This window comes from Erythrolamprus reginae, chromosome 2 (genome assembly GCF_031021105.1).
Source record: "Erythrolamprus reginae isolate rEryReg1 chromosome 2, rEryReg1.hap1, whole genome shotgun sequence".
In the NCBI taxonomy this organism is placed as follows: Eukaryota; Metazoa; Chordata; class Lepidosauria; order Squamata; family Dipsadidae; genus Erythrolamprus; species Erythrolamprus reginae.
Window position 1 is genome coordinate 73,640,760 of NC_091951.1, and position 16,371 is coordinate 73,657,130.

The following is a 16,371-nucleotide window of genomic DNA, read 5'->3' on the forward strand; positions in this document are numbered from 1 at the left end:
TCCCACCAAAGTGGTACCTATTTATCCACTTGCATTTGCATGCTTTTGAACTGCTAGGTTGGTAGGGGCTGGCACAAGTACAGGAGCTCCCCCTGTCCTGTGGCACTTGACTCTCGAACTGCAACCTTCCAGTCAACAAGCATCTTAACTACTAGGCCACCACTATGTCTACTTATTTTCAAGGTGGATGGAAGGTCCACCATCCAAGAGGGAGATTGAGCATTCAGGATTTTCAAGGATGGGATATCCAGAATAAGTAGATTCAGTTACCAAAAACCCCATTCCTATGCTGATGTAGACAGGATTTATTAAAGGAGAATCCCATCATTTTTTAATGGAAAGTTCCTATTCAGCTTTCAGTCAGCTATAGTGACCTCAAAGATATCGTGTGACAAGCCTACAACATCTGTAGTTTTAAGGCTGCTTGTGCTCTTTGCAGAATCTCCTCACAAAATGCTATCTATACACACATATGGTTTATATGTGACAAGATTATTATATATAGGAATAGGATACATGCCTGATAACTATATTTAATTGAGAGAATCCTATCCACTACATCCAATAAAATAACTTTACTTTTGTTCTAATCTTTCCTTTCTTTGTCCTGATTTCCCCCTTACTTTAGAGGGTGGTCAACAGCATGCCAGTCAGTATAACCATTGGCTGAAAAAACATTCTCCCCTCACTAAAAAGTATAAAGACATTTAATTTCCTTTTCTTTACTTTAATTTTCCAGCTCACATTTGGCATTCTATAGTTCTCTCTTGTTCCATGGAGAGCCAGATCATCCAACCATTAGAAAGGATTATTTGTTTCCACTGAACAATCCTTCTGGTCATTGTGAAGTTTATTAAGATTGAGCATGCTTTGAAGTTGTGGGTGGTCCAACAACACTGGAGTTTGTTTTTTTTAAGAAGAGATTGGACAATCATTCATCTAAAATGGTTCAGGGTTTCCTGATTGGATGGGGGTTGGATTAGAAGACCTCCAAAGTCCCTTCCAACTGTGTTATTCTGTAAGCCTGAAAACTATTCCTGCTTTAAGGACTTTATAAAATCAAATTAATCCAGTGGTGAAATCTGATAGATTTTTTTTTACTACCGATTCTGTGGGCTTAGCTTGGTGGGCATGGCAGGGGAAAGATACTGCAAAATCTCCATTCCCTCCCCATTCCTAGGGAGAGGATATTGCAAAATCTCCATTTGAACCTCACTTTGGGCCCAGCCAGAGGTAGTATTTGCTGGTTCCCCAAACAACTCAACTTTCCCACTACTGGTTCTCGAGAACCTGTCAAAACCTGCTGGATTTTACCCCTGAATTAATCCAATATGTCCCATAAGAATGAGCATATGAGCCCCCCACCACACTATAAAAATGGGATTTAGGTTCAGAGACCATTTCCTTAATTCTTCATTTCTACTAATTTTGCTTTTTTTCTTTACTTAGGTAATCCCTAATTATTCCTCTAGAGAGGAATATGAATCTATGTTTGCAAAAGGAATTACAATGTAAGTATCCATTCCTAAAGTTCTGTTTCTAATCTCTTCTATAAAATCATAGAGTTGGAAAGACACAAGGATGATATGCAAATCAGAGCATTTTCAGTAGAAATCTGTCCAGGCTCTACTTGAATAGCTCTAGTGAAGGGGAGCTGATAGTCTCTCTAACTGATTGGATTTATTTATCTTATCATTAAATTAATATCCAATTGGCATCTGCTTTCCTATACTTAAATTCATTGCTCTGTTTCTTGCACCATGGAAGGGTAAATTATAAAATTTGACTTTCTTCTCCGATGACAGAGTTTTCCGGTGTTTGGAGAATTCTATTAATTCTCCAAACTTCCCCATCTTCATTTTTCTCTTCCAAACATTTCCAGTTCTTTAAACCTCTCCTCATATGAATTAATTTTCTATTGCACTGATAATTCTCACTGCTCTAATCTAGTTTCTGTGAATCCATTTTAAAATTGATTACAGTACTGCAGAATGCTATGACTCATGCAGATTTCAGTTCAAGTAATTATTATGATTTTTTTGCTTCTAATATTGCAGCCTAAAATTTCATTTCCTTTTCAAGCAACATATTGCAGTGTTGATTCATACTTGGTTTGTGATCAACCTTTTAACATCTTCAAGCCAAGTATTCTCCATCCTATAACTTTGGTTCTGTCATTCAAATTTCATTATTTTCAACTTTCTTCTCTAACTTGTAAAAATATATTGGGATTTTCTTTTTCTCTTTTAATTATTCTACCCAATTTAGCATTATTTAATTTTCTCTATCTCTTTTCTCAAGCCATTAATATAAATATAAGTAACAATAGCACTTAGACTTATATATAATTTCACAGTGCTTTACAAATTACGGCCCTCTCTAAGCGGTTTATAGAGTCAGCATATTGCCCCCGACAATCTGGGTCCTCATTTTTACCGACCTCAGAAAGATGGAAGGCTGAGTTAACCTTGAGCCAGAGAGAGTTGAACTGCTGAACTGCAGCTAGAAGTCAACTGAAGTCACTACAGTACTGCACTCTAACCACTGCACCACCTCGGCTCTTTCTTGAGAAATATTGAAGATCAGTGGGCACAAGGCTTTGTCAGATATCATTTAATATCACAATCCAACTTTAATGAAAAAGTATTGATGATTAACTGGACAAAAGGACTGTCAAACTCATGGCAACATATTGTCATCATGTGATATATCACAACTTTTTTTCCCCTTCACTAAACTGGGAGTTTGACACCACTGATCTATATCATTAGGCTGATAACATATTTGTTGTTATCATTGTTGTTATTTGCTCTCATTGTATCTTTCAGACCTGTTTGAGAAAATAATATCTTTTTTTACAGGTATGGACAGATGACAGCTGGAAGCTATTGCTACATTGGACCACAAGGGATTGTCCATGGAACTGTGGTAAGAATCGGGTTTTTGAATGCTTGGTAATAAGGCCAAGCCCTTCCACATGATTAGCTTTCTGCTTTAAATGGATTGCTATTTTTGGTTCCTTTAACACACATAAACATGTATATGAGACTATAGATGTGCTACAGTTCCTATATTTCTCATTACAGCTAACAGTGCTCAATGCTGGCCGTCGATACTTGGGGGTGGGGAATCTGTCTGGCAAAGTCTTTGTGACATCTGGCCTTGGGGGAATGAGTGGTGCCCAAGCAAAAGCTGCAGTCATTGCCGGATGCGTGGGAATTATTGCTGAGGTAAACATCTGTATTTAGTTGTACCTTTCTGCTTTCATTCAAATTGTCCCGCCCTTCACTTTCCAGTATATCTGTTCATTCTTTTTCTGTTGAAAAACTGGCATCAGATGTCACCAGACCTGAGAAGGTTCCATATCTGTTTGCACTCTGATTCAGGTGATCCTGAGAGTACAATTAGTCCTTGACTTATGACCACAATTGAGCCTGAATGTTTAGTATTGCAAATATTGAAACATTTGCTGAGTGAGTTTTGTTCCCCTTTATGACTATTTATGCCACAGTTGTTAAATGAATCCCTGCAGTTAGTAATATGGTTGTTAAGTGAAAGTCACTGGCTTCCCCTTGACTTTGCTTGTAAGAAGGTCACAAAAGGTGACCACGTGACCCCAGGACACTGCAACCCATCATAAATTTGAGTCAGTTGCCAAGCATCTGAATTTTGATCATGTGACTACTACGGGGATACTGCAGTGATCCATTTAGCTAGAACTGAAGAAGCTTCTTGGATGAGAACCGAAATATTTTTTAAGGAAAAAGAACATCCAGGGAAGAAATAATAATAATAATAATAATAATAATAATAATAATAATAACAACAACAACAATAATAATAATTTGTATGCCGCTCCTCTCCGAAGACTCGTAAGCCCTGTTGCCTTTTGAAAAACACCCTTGGGACAACTGTGCCTGGATAATTGAGAATCTCTATAGACAATGGGCTCCATGGGATACTTACAGTAGGTAAAGGTTTCAGAGTAATTAAAACAGCGTCCTGATACCACAAAGCAAACCCTGCCCCTTTTCTGTGTGCAGTCCAATAGGAGCAAAGCTTGTAGGATGTTTCAGTGCCATTTGCATTTTCCTAATGAAAGCAGAGCGAACTTGCAAGATGCCACTGAATGAGATAATGCAATCTAAAAGAAGATGTACACATCTAAGACATCTTCAGATAGGAGTTTCACTAAGGAAAAAACTTTAAAAATCTCAGATACCTGAGATATACCTTCCATAAAAGGATTTTGTGGCTAGCCAATAATGAAATGTTTAACTTTATTTATATATTTTGCTCTTCTTATACCATATTAAAAAATCTTAGCCATTCAAGCAACTTGCATAGATTTTATGCATCAATATCCACATTCAGTATACTTAATGTCTAACTACTGCAGTTATTTCACCCCTTGTCTAAAAATCTAAGAAGAGCCCAATAAACAATGCTAGTATACAAAAATAGGTCAAAACATGCTTCTTCCATGGGGAACTTTGTCTCTCTGGTATTTAAAATATGATGTAGGGAGGAAGCAGTCTTTTTGTCATTCTATAAAAAAACACATGCATTCTTTCATTCTTTAATTTTTCTGTCTAGAATGACAGCAGTCCTAAATTGTTTTTCTGATGCCAGCTCCATTTTATTTATAACTAGCTTATAATGCTATGAAATCTATTTGAATATTAGTAGCTCTGATTGATAATCAGTTAGGCTGTTGGTTTGAGATATGAGCATGGCAATTTGGATGCACCATTTGAGGGTTGCACCAAATTTCGAGGCAGCATTTGAGGAGACATCATCAGTGTGCTTTGAGATGACACTGATGATGTCTCTTCAAATGGTGACGAAATGTTTGCAACAAAATTGCCAAGCTCGGATCTCAAACCAACACCCCCATTACAATACTATTACTGTTTTCAAAGTCAGTATATTGGGTTTTGGAGGCCAGTAATTATTTTTAATACCAGTAATATGCAAACAAAATATATAAGTTTAAAAGCTGGAATCTTATTAATAAAATGATGTAAAGGCAGTTTTTTCTCAGAAAAAACCCAAAAAAACAGTGTTAATCTGCCCTTCTCTATCCTGTAATATTTGTACATTTTTATGGCTGTCTAATGAATAAGTGGGTTTTCGATCAGATTTTATGTTTGGTTTTCTTACATTTTGTACTTTTATATTTGATTTTATTGTGTAAGCCATCCTGAGTCCGATGGAGATGGGCGGCCTAGAAATCCAAATGAATGAATATTATTTTACTGAAAGAGTAGTAGATCCTTGGAACAAACTTCCAGCAGACGTGGTAGATAAATCCACAGTAATTGAATTTAAACATGCCTGGGATAAACATATATCCATCCTAAGATAAAATACAGAAAATAGTATAAGGGCAGACTAGATGGACCATGAGGTCTTTTTCTGCCGTCAGACTTCTATGTTTCTATGTTTCTATGAATGAATGAATGAATGAATGAATGAATGAATGAATAATATACATTGTAATAAGAGAGATCTTATATAGAGTTTTTAAATAATTGATAAAATCTTAATGTTTAAGAACAGAGATTTTTATTGCTTGAGAATGGGTAAGTAAAATTAAATTAAATGATAGGCAAAACCTACACCTTTATGTTTCTCTAATTTATTTCTCAATGTTTTCTTAGAAACTAATATGCACAGATAAGGTTAGCCCAGTCCTTCTCAAATAATGCCCCCCCCCCCGGGAGACTGCAGAGTGATGCCAGGGGGGTGCATGTGACCCCAGGGAACATGTATGGTCCCTCTCAATCGATTCCTCCGGATGGGGAGTGTTTTCCCAGTTGCATGGTGCTCTGAGCCCAGAAGAGAAGGTGGCCAGGCAGGTGGGGCAGCTCTGTGGGTTCTTATTGTTCTCGGCGGGTGCGACTGTAGCCATGAACAGTATGGCGAACCTGCTGCTGGACAAGGAGGAGCATCCTCTGCAGCTGGGTGAAAACTTCAGATGACACCTTAAAGCAATGATGGTGAACCTTTTTTTCCTCGGGTGCCAAAAGAACGTGCGTTCACGGTATTGCACATGCGCGAGTGCCCATACCCATGATTCAATGCCTGGGGAGGGCGAAAACAGCTTTCCCCCCGGAGGTCCTCTGGAGGCCAGAAACAGCCAACTTCTGGTGAGCCCACTAGGCTCGTGCTTCTCCCCCCCCCCCAGTCTCTAAAGGCTTCTCTAGAGGCAGGGGAGGGTAAAAATGCCATCCCCCATGGCTTCCAGAGGCTCTCTGGAAGCCAAAAATGCCCTCCCAGAGTCTCTGAGAGCCAAAAATCAGCTGGCCGACACACACATGCATGTTAGAGCTGAGCTAAGGCAACGGCTCACATGCCAGCAGATAGGTTCAGCATCACTACCCTAAAGCCTCCTTCCACACCATTTGCTGTGAGTGCCCTACAAAGGCAGTGCACTTATGGACCAGGCTGGTGACCCCAAAACATTGATTAAGCTGGCCCGCCTCCATGTCAAAAGAGGACCCTAACCATGGCAGCCTATGTCTGCCTAATCAAAAACAAGCTCCACTGAGTTCACTTACTCCCGGGTAAGTGTGTAGAGCAGCCTTCCCCAGCCAGTTTGTTGGCAGCTTATAATAAGTAAAATAATAAATATTAACACTAAAATTCCATTGGGGCCCAGATCAGAGAGAGGGGTGTGTGTGAAATATTTACTTCTTCCTGGTGGGGAGGTGGGGGTGGGGGTAACAGAAAATAATGGAGAAGCATTAGATTAGCCACAGTGATTTTAATAGGCTTAAACATATGGCCATCTATTGCAGGGCAAACATATCTGGGTTGCAAATCTCCAGATACCTACTATATGACAACAAAGTAAATTTTCTATATCGTTGTAGTTCTCCAAAAGTTTGAAATCCAGATTCAGAAACTACATACTGTATCTTAAGCCCACAAAGTTTAGCAGAGTCTTCTTCCAGATGTTTATGTATAGAATGTTATATTCTATGAATTTTAATTCCCCCATGGTTTTATACAAGCTGCATACAATCCTGCCATTCCAAACTTGCTTCGTGAGAAAATTCTTCTGTCTATTTGAATCAGAGTAAGGAGGGAATTTGCTATTGAGAAGATGCAAATGTTCTTGGGCAGAGCCTAATTTTTGCTGCAAAGAGGTTGACAAATAGGTCATATCTTATTCATTCAAGAATCCCCAAGGAGATGAAATGGTTTCATGTAAATCAGCCTCAGGGTAACAAGTTTAGAGCTATTAAATACAGTAAGACAAGCTTTCAATTTATTCGTGCAATTTTTCATTATAGATTGGGAGAGAATCTTTTTTCTAAATTAGTTCTAACAGTAAATCTCACTTATAATTTGTGTTTCTCAGAATATGAACAGCTTGTTCAAAACTGAACTTGTCATACTGTGATGATGATTAACTTTAATTTTTATTTGCTACTCACAATGCATATAAAATACAGAAAGATTAGTTGGGCCTGATTTTTTTCCCTCTTGTAATACAACCTCTCAGGTTGATGAAGTTGCTCTCTTAAAACGTCATCATCAGGGATGGCTGATGAAAATCACTAGAAGTCTGGATGATTGCATTACTCAACTTAGGTATGTTCTTGGATCTTAAGGTCTTCCAGTTCAACCTCTTGCTTGAGCAGGAAACTCCATTTTATTCTAGACAAATAGTTGTCAAATTTCTTGTCTAAAATCTCCAGTGGTGGTGCACTTACAACTTCTCAAAGCAACCTATTCCACTGATTAATTGTTCTCGCTATTAGGAAATTTCTTCTTAGATTGGATATCTCTTTGGTACATTTCCATCTGTTATTCCTTCTCTTTGCCTCAGATGCTTTGGATACTAGAGAGAGAGAGAGAGACCTTCTCTTCTTTGTGTTAGACCCTCAAAAATTGAAAGACTGCTATCATGTCACCCCAATCCTTCTCTTTGTTAGACTAGACCAGGGATAGGCAAAGTTGGCTCTTCTAGGACTTGTGGACTTCAACTCCCAGAATTCCTGAGCCAATCGTGCTAGCTCAGGAATTCTGTGAGTTGAAGTCCACCTGTCGTAGAAGAGCCAACTTTGCCTACCCCTAGACTAGACATACCCAATTCTTGCAACCTAATAGTGGGATTAAATTTTTTTACTACCTTGGTGTGGCTTGGTGGGTGTGCCAGGGGAAGGATACTGCAAAATCCCCATTTCCTCCCGATCATCTGGGATTCAGGAGGCAGAGAATAGATGGGGATGGGGCCAGTCAGAGATGGTATTTACCTACACCTCTAAGACTGATACATTTTGCATTCTTTGTAAATGACTATTGGACAAACAAGCAATTCCAGGTTCCAGAGACCTTTGATCCACTCTCATCCATACAAGACTTTACAGTTAGTTATAACATGGCCCAGAGGTCATCATCCAAGTCCTATCAGATCCAAATCAACCTAGATTTTTAAGAGCAGCCAAAGTCAATTAGGCACTTTAACCAAATTATGTTTGTTAGGAATATAACACATAGGTTAAGCTTCTTAAGGAAAATAATATAAATATTTCCTTTCACATAAGTACCATTTATATTCCACAAATTGTCATATTTGGTTAAACCCTGTAACATTTTTATTCTGGGCAAATGTTTTGTGGAGAGAAGTTGAGTGTAGTCATTAAAGTACCAGACTGGACTTTAGGAAATCATTAGTGTCTCTTTAGCTGCAAAGCCAGCTCGATGACCTTGGGTCAGTCACTCACTCCATCCTTAGAAGCAGGCAATGACAAAACACTCCCAACAAAGCAGGCTAGTATAGGTAGCTAATAAGAAGTCAAAACATATTTGAAGGCACTTTCCTGTCCCCATAAACAACTGTTTTGCATCTTTAATGCTAAAATTCTGTTTACATAGAGAAGCAAAGAAGAACAAGATGACTCTTAGTCTGGGATATCATGGAAACGTAGTAGACCTTTGGTAAGTAAGCAGTTGATCAGTTATACTCTTGACAGTAATATGTTTTTAATATTTGTTATTTTAACTTTGTTGTTACAATAGCTATAAACAGAAACTTTCCTCTGTCCCAAATGTGTGTGGTAATTTTCCTACTGTATGTTAGTGTTGTTTATACACGAGAACAACTCCGTTGGAAGCCCTGATGCAAGTTTGAATTTATTTCCTTGATTTATAATGCGAATGATTCAATGCCACGTTTTGTTTTTCCTTGTACAACAAAAGCGATTTATTTTTAGAAACCAAGTTGATAATATGTTAAGTCATAGTATTTCATATCAGATTGTGATTGTCATTGCAGACTGATGGGTGTGTGCATATGTTTGAGAAAAGGATACTGAATTTGCTTCCCTTGAGAAAGTATTTGTAAGATTTTTAAGTGAAAAATCATGATTGAAATAAGTGGGATGTGTATATGTTTTATGTTGTGACTGAATCATTTATTTCTTAAAATTCATGTTTACCAAATGTGTATTGATTAATAATTTTGTTTAAGTTTTTTTAAGATGCTCTTCATTTCTGCTTATTTTTCCCCTCAATTTTCTGTTTTCCTCTTTCTACGTAGGGAGAGACTGGTGGATGAATTCAATACTACTGGGGAACTATTGGTAGATTTGGGGTCTGACCAAACATCTCTTCACAATCCATTTAATGGTGGATATTACCCAGTACAGCTAAGCTTTAGGGATGCCAACCAACTCATGTCCAGTGATCCCATAAAATTCCAGGCTCTTGTAAAAGAAAGGTATGGTGATCATTTTCATGTATTATTGTAACCACCTGGCAAAATAATAATAATAATAATAATAATAATAACAACAACAACAACAGAGTTGGAAGGGACCTTGGAGGTCTTCTAATCCAACCCCCTGCTTAGGCAGGAAACCCTACACTACTTCAGACAGATGGTTATCCAACATCTGCTCAAAAACCTCCAGTGTTGGGGCATTCACAATTTCTGGAGGCAAGCTGTTCCACTGATCAACCGTTCTGACTGTCAGGAAATTTCTCCTTAGTGAAAAATGTTCATTTTCATTCTCTTCTGCTTATTTTAGGAGTTTGGAGTGCTAGGTTTTGAACAGAAAATATTAGTTTTTGAATAGGAGTTAGAAGATCAGTCTGCCAAAATCTAGTTATAAACTCTAGACTTCTTGCCACCTTCTCATTCATGAAATCTTGACTTGTAGAAAATTTGCAGTGAAGACATCAATGGAGAAATGTCCAGTCCCTCTGTGTTCACACTTTGCTGGCCACTTGTGCATTTCCTATCACACTCCCCCACCTGGCAGCATCCAACCTGCTGAGAAGGGAAGGGAAGAGGGAAGGGGAGGGAGAAGAATAGGTGGAAGGGAGGGAGGGAGGGAGGGAGGGAGGGAGGGAGGGAAGCTTTCCAACACTCCCTACAAAATGTCAAAATAAAAAAAAATCTTAATGAAAAAGCCAATAGGAAGCCAGAAATTTAACCCACTTCCCTGAATTTTTGCCCTCCAATTGTCATTCTATTTCTCTAGTTAAACAAGGAAATACCTATGAAAACTAATGGGGCACTGGTTGTCTACAGGGGACTGCATAATTTAAAGAAAAATCTGGCATATTCTCAGAATTTGGTTGAAGAATGTAGATGAGGACTGATGTATGCTTCCTTGCGCCATTACAATATTACTATTGAAATCTGGAGTTTTTTCTTTTTAGTAAAAGAAAAATTGCAAAAGATTATATAGTCCAGCAGTGAAATCTGAACCCATATTTCTCATCTTCCATATTTATCTAGTAAACTTTTTTCTCTCATACAGGATCCCATAGTTCAAACTGAAGGTTGTTTTTTTTAATGATATGAGATGGTGCCAAAAGTAATTCCTTCGGTTGTTTTGCTCTTTTAGTCTTAGAAGACAAGTAGCTGCCATCAACAAGCTGTCTGATCAAGGAATGTTTTTTTGGGATTATGGCAATGCCTTCCTTCTAGAAGCCGAGAGGGCAGGTAAGGAGAGAATGTCTTCCCTTTTTTCTGGCACAAAAAATGCATCACATAATTGGGAGCAGGCATTTTGTATTACTCTTGTGTATGATAATTTCATGATCAGAACAACTATTCATTCACGGAATGCAGAAGTACTTCTCTGCAGGATTGTTATAAATTCCTGTAGAATAGAAGGTTCTGTAGGGTTGCAGACCCAAACCAGTTATAGAGGTGCAGATGACAGACTCATCTGTTCATCATGAACATACAGTCCTGTTCCCCAACTAGCTCTGTTCAGCGCAGCAATATCCAGTCCTATTTTATTCAACTGCTGTTTTTGTTGGGTGTTGCATTTCCTTCTCACTGAACATTTGCCTTTAAATTCTTTGGAAGGTGCTGATGTTGCAAAAAGAGGAGGCAGCAAGGGAGAATTCCGATACCCTTCCTATGTTCAGCACATTATGGGGTATGTACAAGAGGAAAATACAAAACATCAATCCTTTTCTATCTGGAAAGGAATGTGTCTGGGGACAGGGATGGGAAAAGGGAAGACCCGAAAGAGCTACCAGATGTGAGCTTTCTTTTTCTTAAACTACTTTAAGTAACATTCATATTGACTCAATTGCCTTGTAGGAGCTAAAAGCTATAAACTGAATGCTGAGTGTTGCTTATCGTAAATATTTTGGGAAGTTGTGAGAGAAATCTAAACTAGAGAAAAGTAATTTGACAGTTACAGTAATAATGATCCAAATGTATGTGTGATAAACCCACGTTTTTCTTCACTCTGGCTTGGTGAAATATGACCAATATATTTATCTGGGTACCAACATCTGCAACACTAGATAATTAAAGCTAGCTCTTTTGCTTCCCTCTTTCCCATGATATCCATACCATATGTAGGACTAACCTAGATGATGCACTGGCATGCCCTTTCAATTCATGATTGAATGAATCTTTATTACAGCCAAAGACCAGAGATAAATGATCTAAATAAAGTTAAATACAAGTAGAATGATACAGGCAATTGAAATAACTTATATTAAAAGTATATTGCAACTGAATTTCTATTACTTTGGCACAACAATGACTAGTAAGCCCAAGTGGCCAAATGGCCACAGATATGTTGCTTATGTCTGCAACTAAAGCTTTATTTAAATTTCTAAAATAGGGATTCAAAGAGCCTCGTGTTTGGATTAGTCTCTTCAAAATAGCTGAAATTCTTCTATCCCTGGTTAATGAAAGAAAAGCATTGCAAACCATAAATATAAATAAAACAGGAATTTAAGCTATCTTTTAAAATATTTAACTGTGTTTTCTTCCCAGAGATATTTTTTCTATGGGATTTGGCCCATTTCGGTGGGTTTGTACCTCTGGTGACCCAGAAGACTTGGCAACCACTGATCTTATATCCACAGCAGTACTTGAGGAACTCGTACACCAGGGAGGTAAGACGTGTTGTCTTCTAGGTACCGAGGATGGATAATAAAGCATGAGAAAAATAACTTGCAGTTAATTATACTTTGTAATCTTAGACTATAACTATCAAATTATACTTCGTTGTGGAATTAAAAGCTTTTTTTGTCCTATGTACTGTGCAGAGAAATTGCACTTGCTCTAAATTATCTCCATTGTATGTACTGTTAACATACATACTGTATAGGTTTATTATTCCCACTGGAACTTCCTTGCATGTAACTTGAACTTCTTCAGGGTATTACCTGAATATATTTTATTCAGCACTGCATATATTTTAATATTTTGGGCAAGGGATATATAAGATCTCATTCATTCATTCATTCAAATTTAGTGAATTATGCAGAAGGCCTGGTGACTGCATAGGTATATCCCTACAAATGTCTTGGCAAGCAGCTTGCCATTGTTTTTTTCTGGGATGTTTCCTCAACTTGGATAGAATACAGTAAATTATGGTTGGTCTTGTCCCCATAGCAGTCATATTATAACAAGCATCTGGGCACTGTTTTAGTGCAGCATTTACAAGCACTTTCAGAATTTCCAGTTATGTTCATGTAGGCCGGTGGTTCTCAACCTGTGGGTCGGGACACCTTTGGGGGTTGAACGACCATTTCACAAGGATCATGGGAAAAGACAAATTTCCCATGGTGCTAGGAATTAAATCTTCTATTCTGGAGCTTTGGAACGTATTTTTACAATCTGACCAATCAGGCGTTTACAATGGGGGTGTCCCTCTGACTTTCCTGCCAATCAGATTAAAGCTCTGTTGGGAGAATTGGCACTAGACATATGGTTGGGGGCAGTGAAGGGCTACCAAATCTTTTTTACTACCACACTGTGGGCGTGGCTTATAAAGGATGCCCTGCATTTTCTTTCAACATCTTTCAGTGCAAATTGGGTACCCTGGGGTGGAGCTCCATTTTTGCTACCCCACTGCATCGTCCCCCCCATCCAGGCAGCAGCCCATCCCTAGTTGGGGGTCACCACAACATGAGGAACTGTATTAAGGGGCCATGGCATTAGAAAAGTTGAGAACCACTAATGTAGGCCAAATAAGACACGAAGACCCAGTCTATTGAGGTCTACAGCAAGATATTTAGAAGTCATAAGACACAACTTGAACTCTTCATGGAACATGAATGGATTAATCTATCAGACAATAGTGTTGTTAAGTGCTTTTCATTATATTACATCTTAGCTTCATTTTGTACAAGTATTCAGTGTCTTAGAGGAAGAACGTCAGCAAGTGAATGGGAAGAACTAATAGGAGTTTTGCTGAAGGAATTCCATCAGGAGGAAAAGAAGATTGTGGCTAGAGAAACTGTGTATTATGAAGGATTATGTGTTAAGCTGTGAGGATAAAGATAATTTCCAGAATAGTCGCTGGTTGTAAGGGGTATATCCTGACAGCTGCTAAATGCTCATTGTGAGTGATTGGGTCACTGTTTATTACTGAGTAAAGAAAATATTAACAGAAATAGCTTCTTTCCTGCCTATTCACCTGCCATCCCTGGTTTACTGATGGAACCCATAGTTTTTATTGAAGATTGAATCAAAAGAGCACTAATACTCTTTTCCTCCATTCCCAGCCACCCTTCCCAAGCCAGTCCAGATGGTTTTCATGATTGCTGATTTTGAAAGTTTCTGAGAGATCGTGGAGGGTTAAATAGAAACATGATCAGGAAACACCCATCCTAGGATTTTGAACTAGCTAATTCTCTAATCAAACTCATTAATTATATTTGAGAAATCTCATTGTACTGGTGAAATGCCAGAGAATGCTAGCAGAGCAAATGTCTGTATGTTCAATAGGGGAAAAATAGACCCAGGTAATGACAAGCAGTCAGTCTGCCATCCATATCTGACAAGATTCTAGAACAGTTCATAAAGTTTTGAAAAGTTTTGTAAATATGACTTTAAAAAATAATTAAAGGCTGTTATTTCCCCAACCTTGGTTATAGCAGAGCGAAAGTTCCAAAATTTCCAGCATACTGGTTGGGACTTATAATTAGTTCTCGACTAACAATTACAATTGTGACCAGGATTTCTATTGCTAAAGAAGGCAATAATCCACAATTTTACCTTTTCTACCACAGTTGTTAAGCAAATCGTTGCAGTTGTTAAGTGATTCACACACACACACACACCTCCCATTGACTTTGTTTACTGGAAGCCAGCAGGAAAGGTTGCAAATGGTGATCCCATAATCCCAGCCATTGTAAATAAATGCAAGTTGCCAAGTGCCCACATTTTGATCACATGATCATGGAGATGCTGCAACAGTCATTAAGTGTGAGGACTTGTTGTAAATCACTGTTTTCAGTGCCGATGTAACTTTGAACAGACACTGAACAAATGGTTGTAAGCAGGGATGGATTCCTATTACTACTGCTACCGGTGCATTGTGCACGCAGCTTCAGTTAGCTTGCGTGCATGCGTGTGTGCCCCAGCATGTTTTTGCTTCTGCACATGCACAGAAAGCAAAATCTCATAAGAGGACATGAACATGAGAGAGATTTCAGCAATTTTTTGATTATGCGCATGCACGGAAGCAGAAAAATCACCAAAATCTCATGCGTGCATGCGTTCCCTTGCAAGATTTTGTTTCCTGCGCATGTGCAGAACCCAAAACACACTGAGATGCATGCACACACAAACAAGATAACGGAAGCTGTGTGCACAGCGCAGCAATCACTACTGATGTGCCATCCTTTATCGTACAGGTAACTACCCACTAGTGTTGTAAATCAAGGATTACACGTATATAATCTCATATATTTGGAGAGGCTCTGGTTTTGGAACGTTGTCCTGTTATATAATTTATGTTCTATTTCTCCAAACCCTCAATAGATATCAGTGTTATTTATATCAGGTAAATACTTGCATATAATGCATTTTTCTTACAGAATTTGTCATACTATATAATCGCTGCAAGAATAAAATATTTTGGTTCTCTTTAAAATGTTGGCATTTTAATTTTTGTAGTCTGATTTGGATTGTGTACTCTGCTCAGATTTTGTAGAAAGGCAGGCTTGAAATATTTCATTATCAAGCACTTATTCATAGGTGCATTTTATATTTCTCTTGAATAATATATTAAACTTGATTACAGTTGTGCTATTATTCTCTTGCCTCCAGACAATGCAGGTTGCCTATAAATCTAAAGGCAATTAAATATTTTATTTCTTTTTACTGTGATAATTAGTATAATATTCAGTCTCAAAATGGGTGAGCAATGTGGTCGGGCGGTAGGAAAAGCAAGTAGGATGCTTGGCTGCATAGCTAGAGGTATAACAAGCAGGAAGAGGGAGATTGTGATCCCCTTATATAGAGCGCTGGTGAGACCACATTTGGAATACTGTGTTCAGTTCTGGAGACCTCACCTACAAAAAGATATTGACAAAATTGAACGGGTCCAAAGACGAGCTACAAGAATGGTGGAAGGTCTTAAGCATAAAACGTATCAGGAAAGACTTAATGAACTCAATCTGTATAGTCTGGAGGACAGAAGGAAAAGGGGGGACATGATCGAAACATTTAAATATGTAAAAGGGTTAAATAAGGTTCAGGAGGGAAGCGTTTTTAATAGGAAAGTGAACACAAGAAAAAGGGGACACAATCTGAAGTTAGTTGGGGGAAAGATCAAAAGCAACGTGAGAAAATATTATTTTACTGAAAGAGTAGTAGATCCTTGGAACAAACTTCCAGCAGACGTGGTTGGTAAATCCACAGTAACTGAATTTAAATATGCCTGGGATAAACATATGTCCATTGTAAGATAAAATACAGGAAATAGTATAAGGGCAGACTAGATGGACCATGAGGTCTTTTTCTGCCGTCAGTCTTCTATGTTTCTGTTTCTATATCACTAGATTCCTCCTAAAGGCAGATATTTTCTGCACTGTTTTGTTGATTCTTCAGAATCTGTTTGTAAACTGGCAGTGGTCTTTTGA

The 16,371-nt window shown here is 38.2% G+C and overlaps 1 protein-coding gene across 1 annotated transcript in view; it reads left to right on the plus strand.

Moving 5' to 3' along the window:
- UROC1 (urocanate hydratase 1) overlaps positions 1-16,371 on the plus strand; it is a 57,229-nt gene that overhangs the window by 17,028 nt on the left and 23,830 nt on the right. The window contains exons 6-14 of the mRNA XM_070738347.1: positions 1,450-1,511; positions 2,862-2,928; positions 3,087-3,230; positions 7,514-7,602; positions 8,890-8,952; positions 9,554-9,733; positions 10,869-10,966; positions 11,339-11,411; positions 12,269-12,390. Coding sequence (XP_070594448.1) covers positions 1,450-1,511; positions 2,862-2,928; positions 3,087-3,230; positions 7,514-7,602; positions 8,890-8,952; positions 9,554-9,733; positions 10,869-10,966; positions 11,339-11,411; positions 12,269-12,390 — 898 coding nt within the window. The remainder of the gene's footprint in view (positions 1-1,449; positions 1,512-2,861; positions 2,929-3,086; positions 3,231-7,513; positions 7,603-8,889; positions 8,953-9,553; positions 9,734-10,868; positions 10,967-11,338; positions 11,412-12,268; positions 12,391-16,371) is intronic.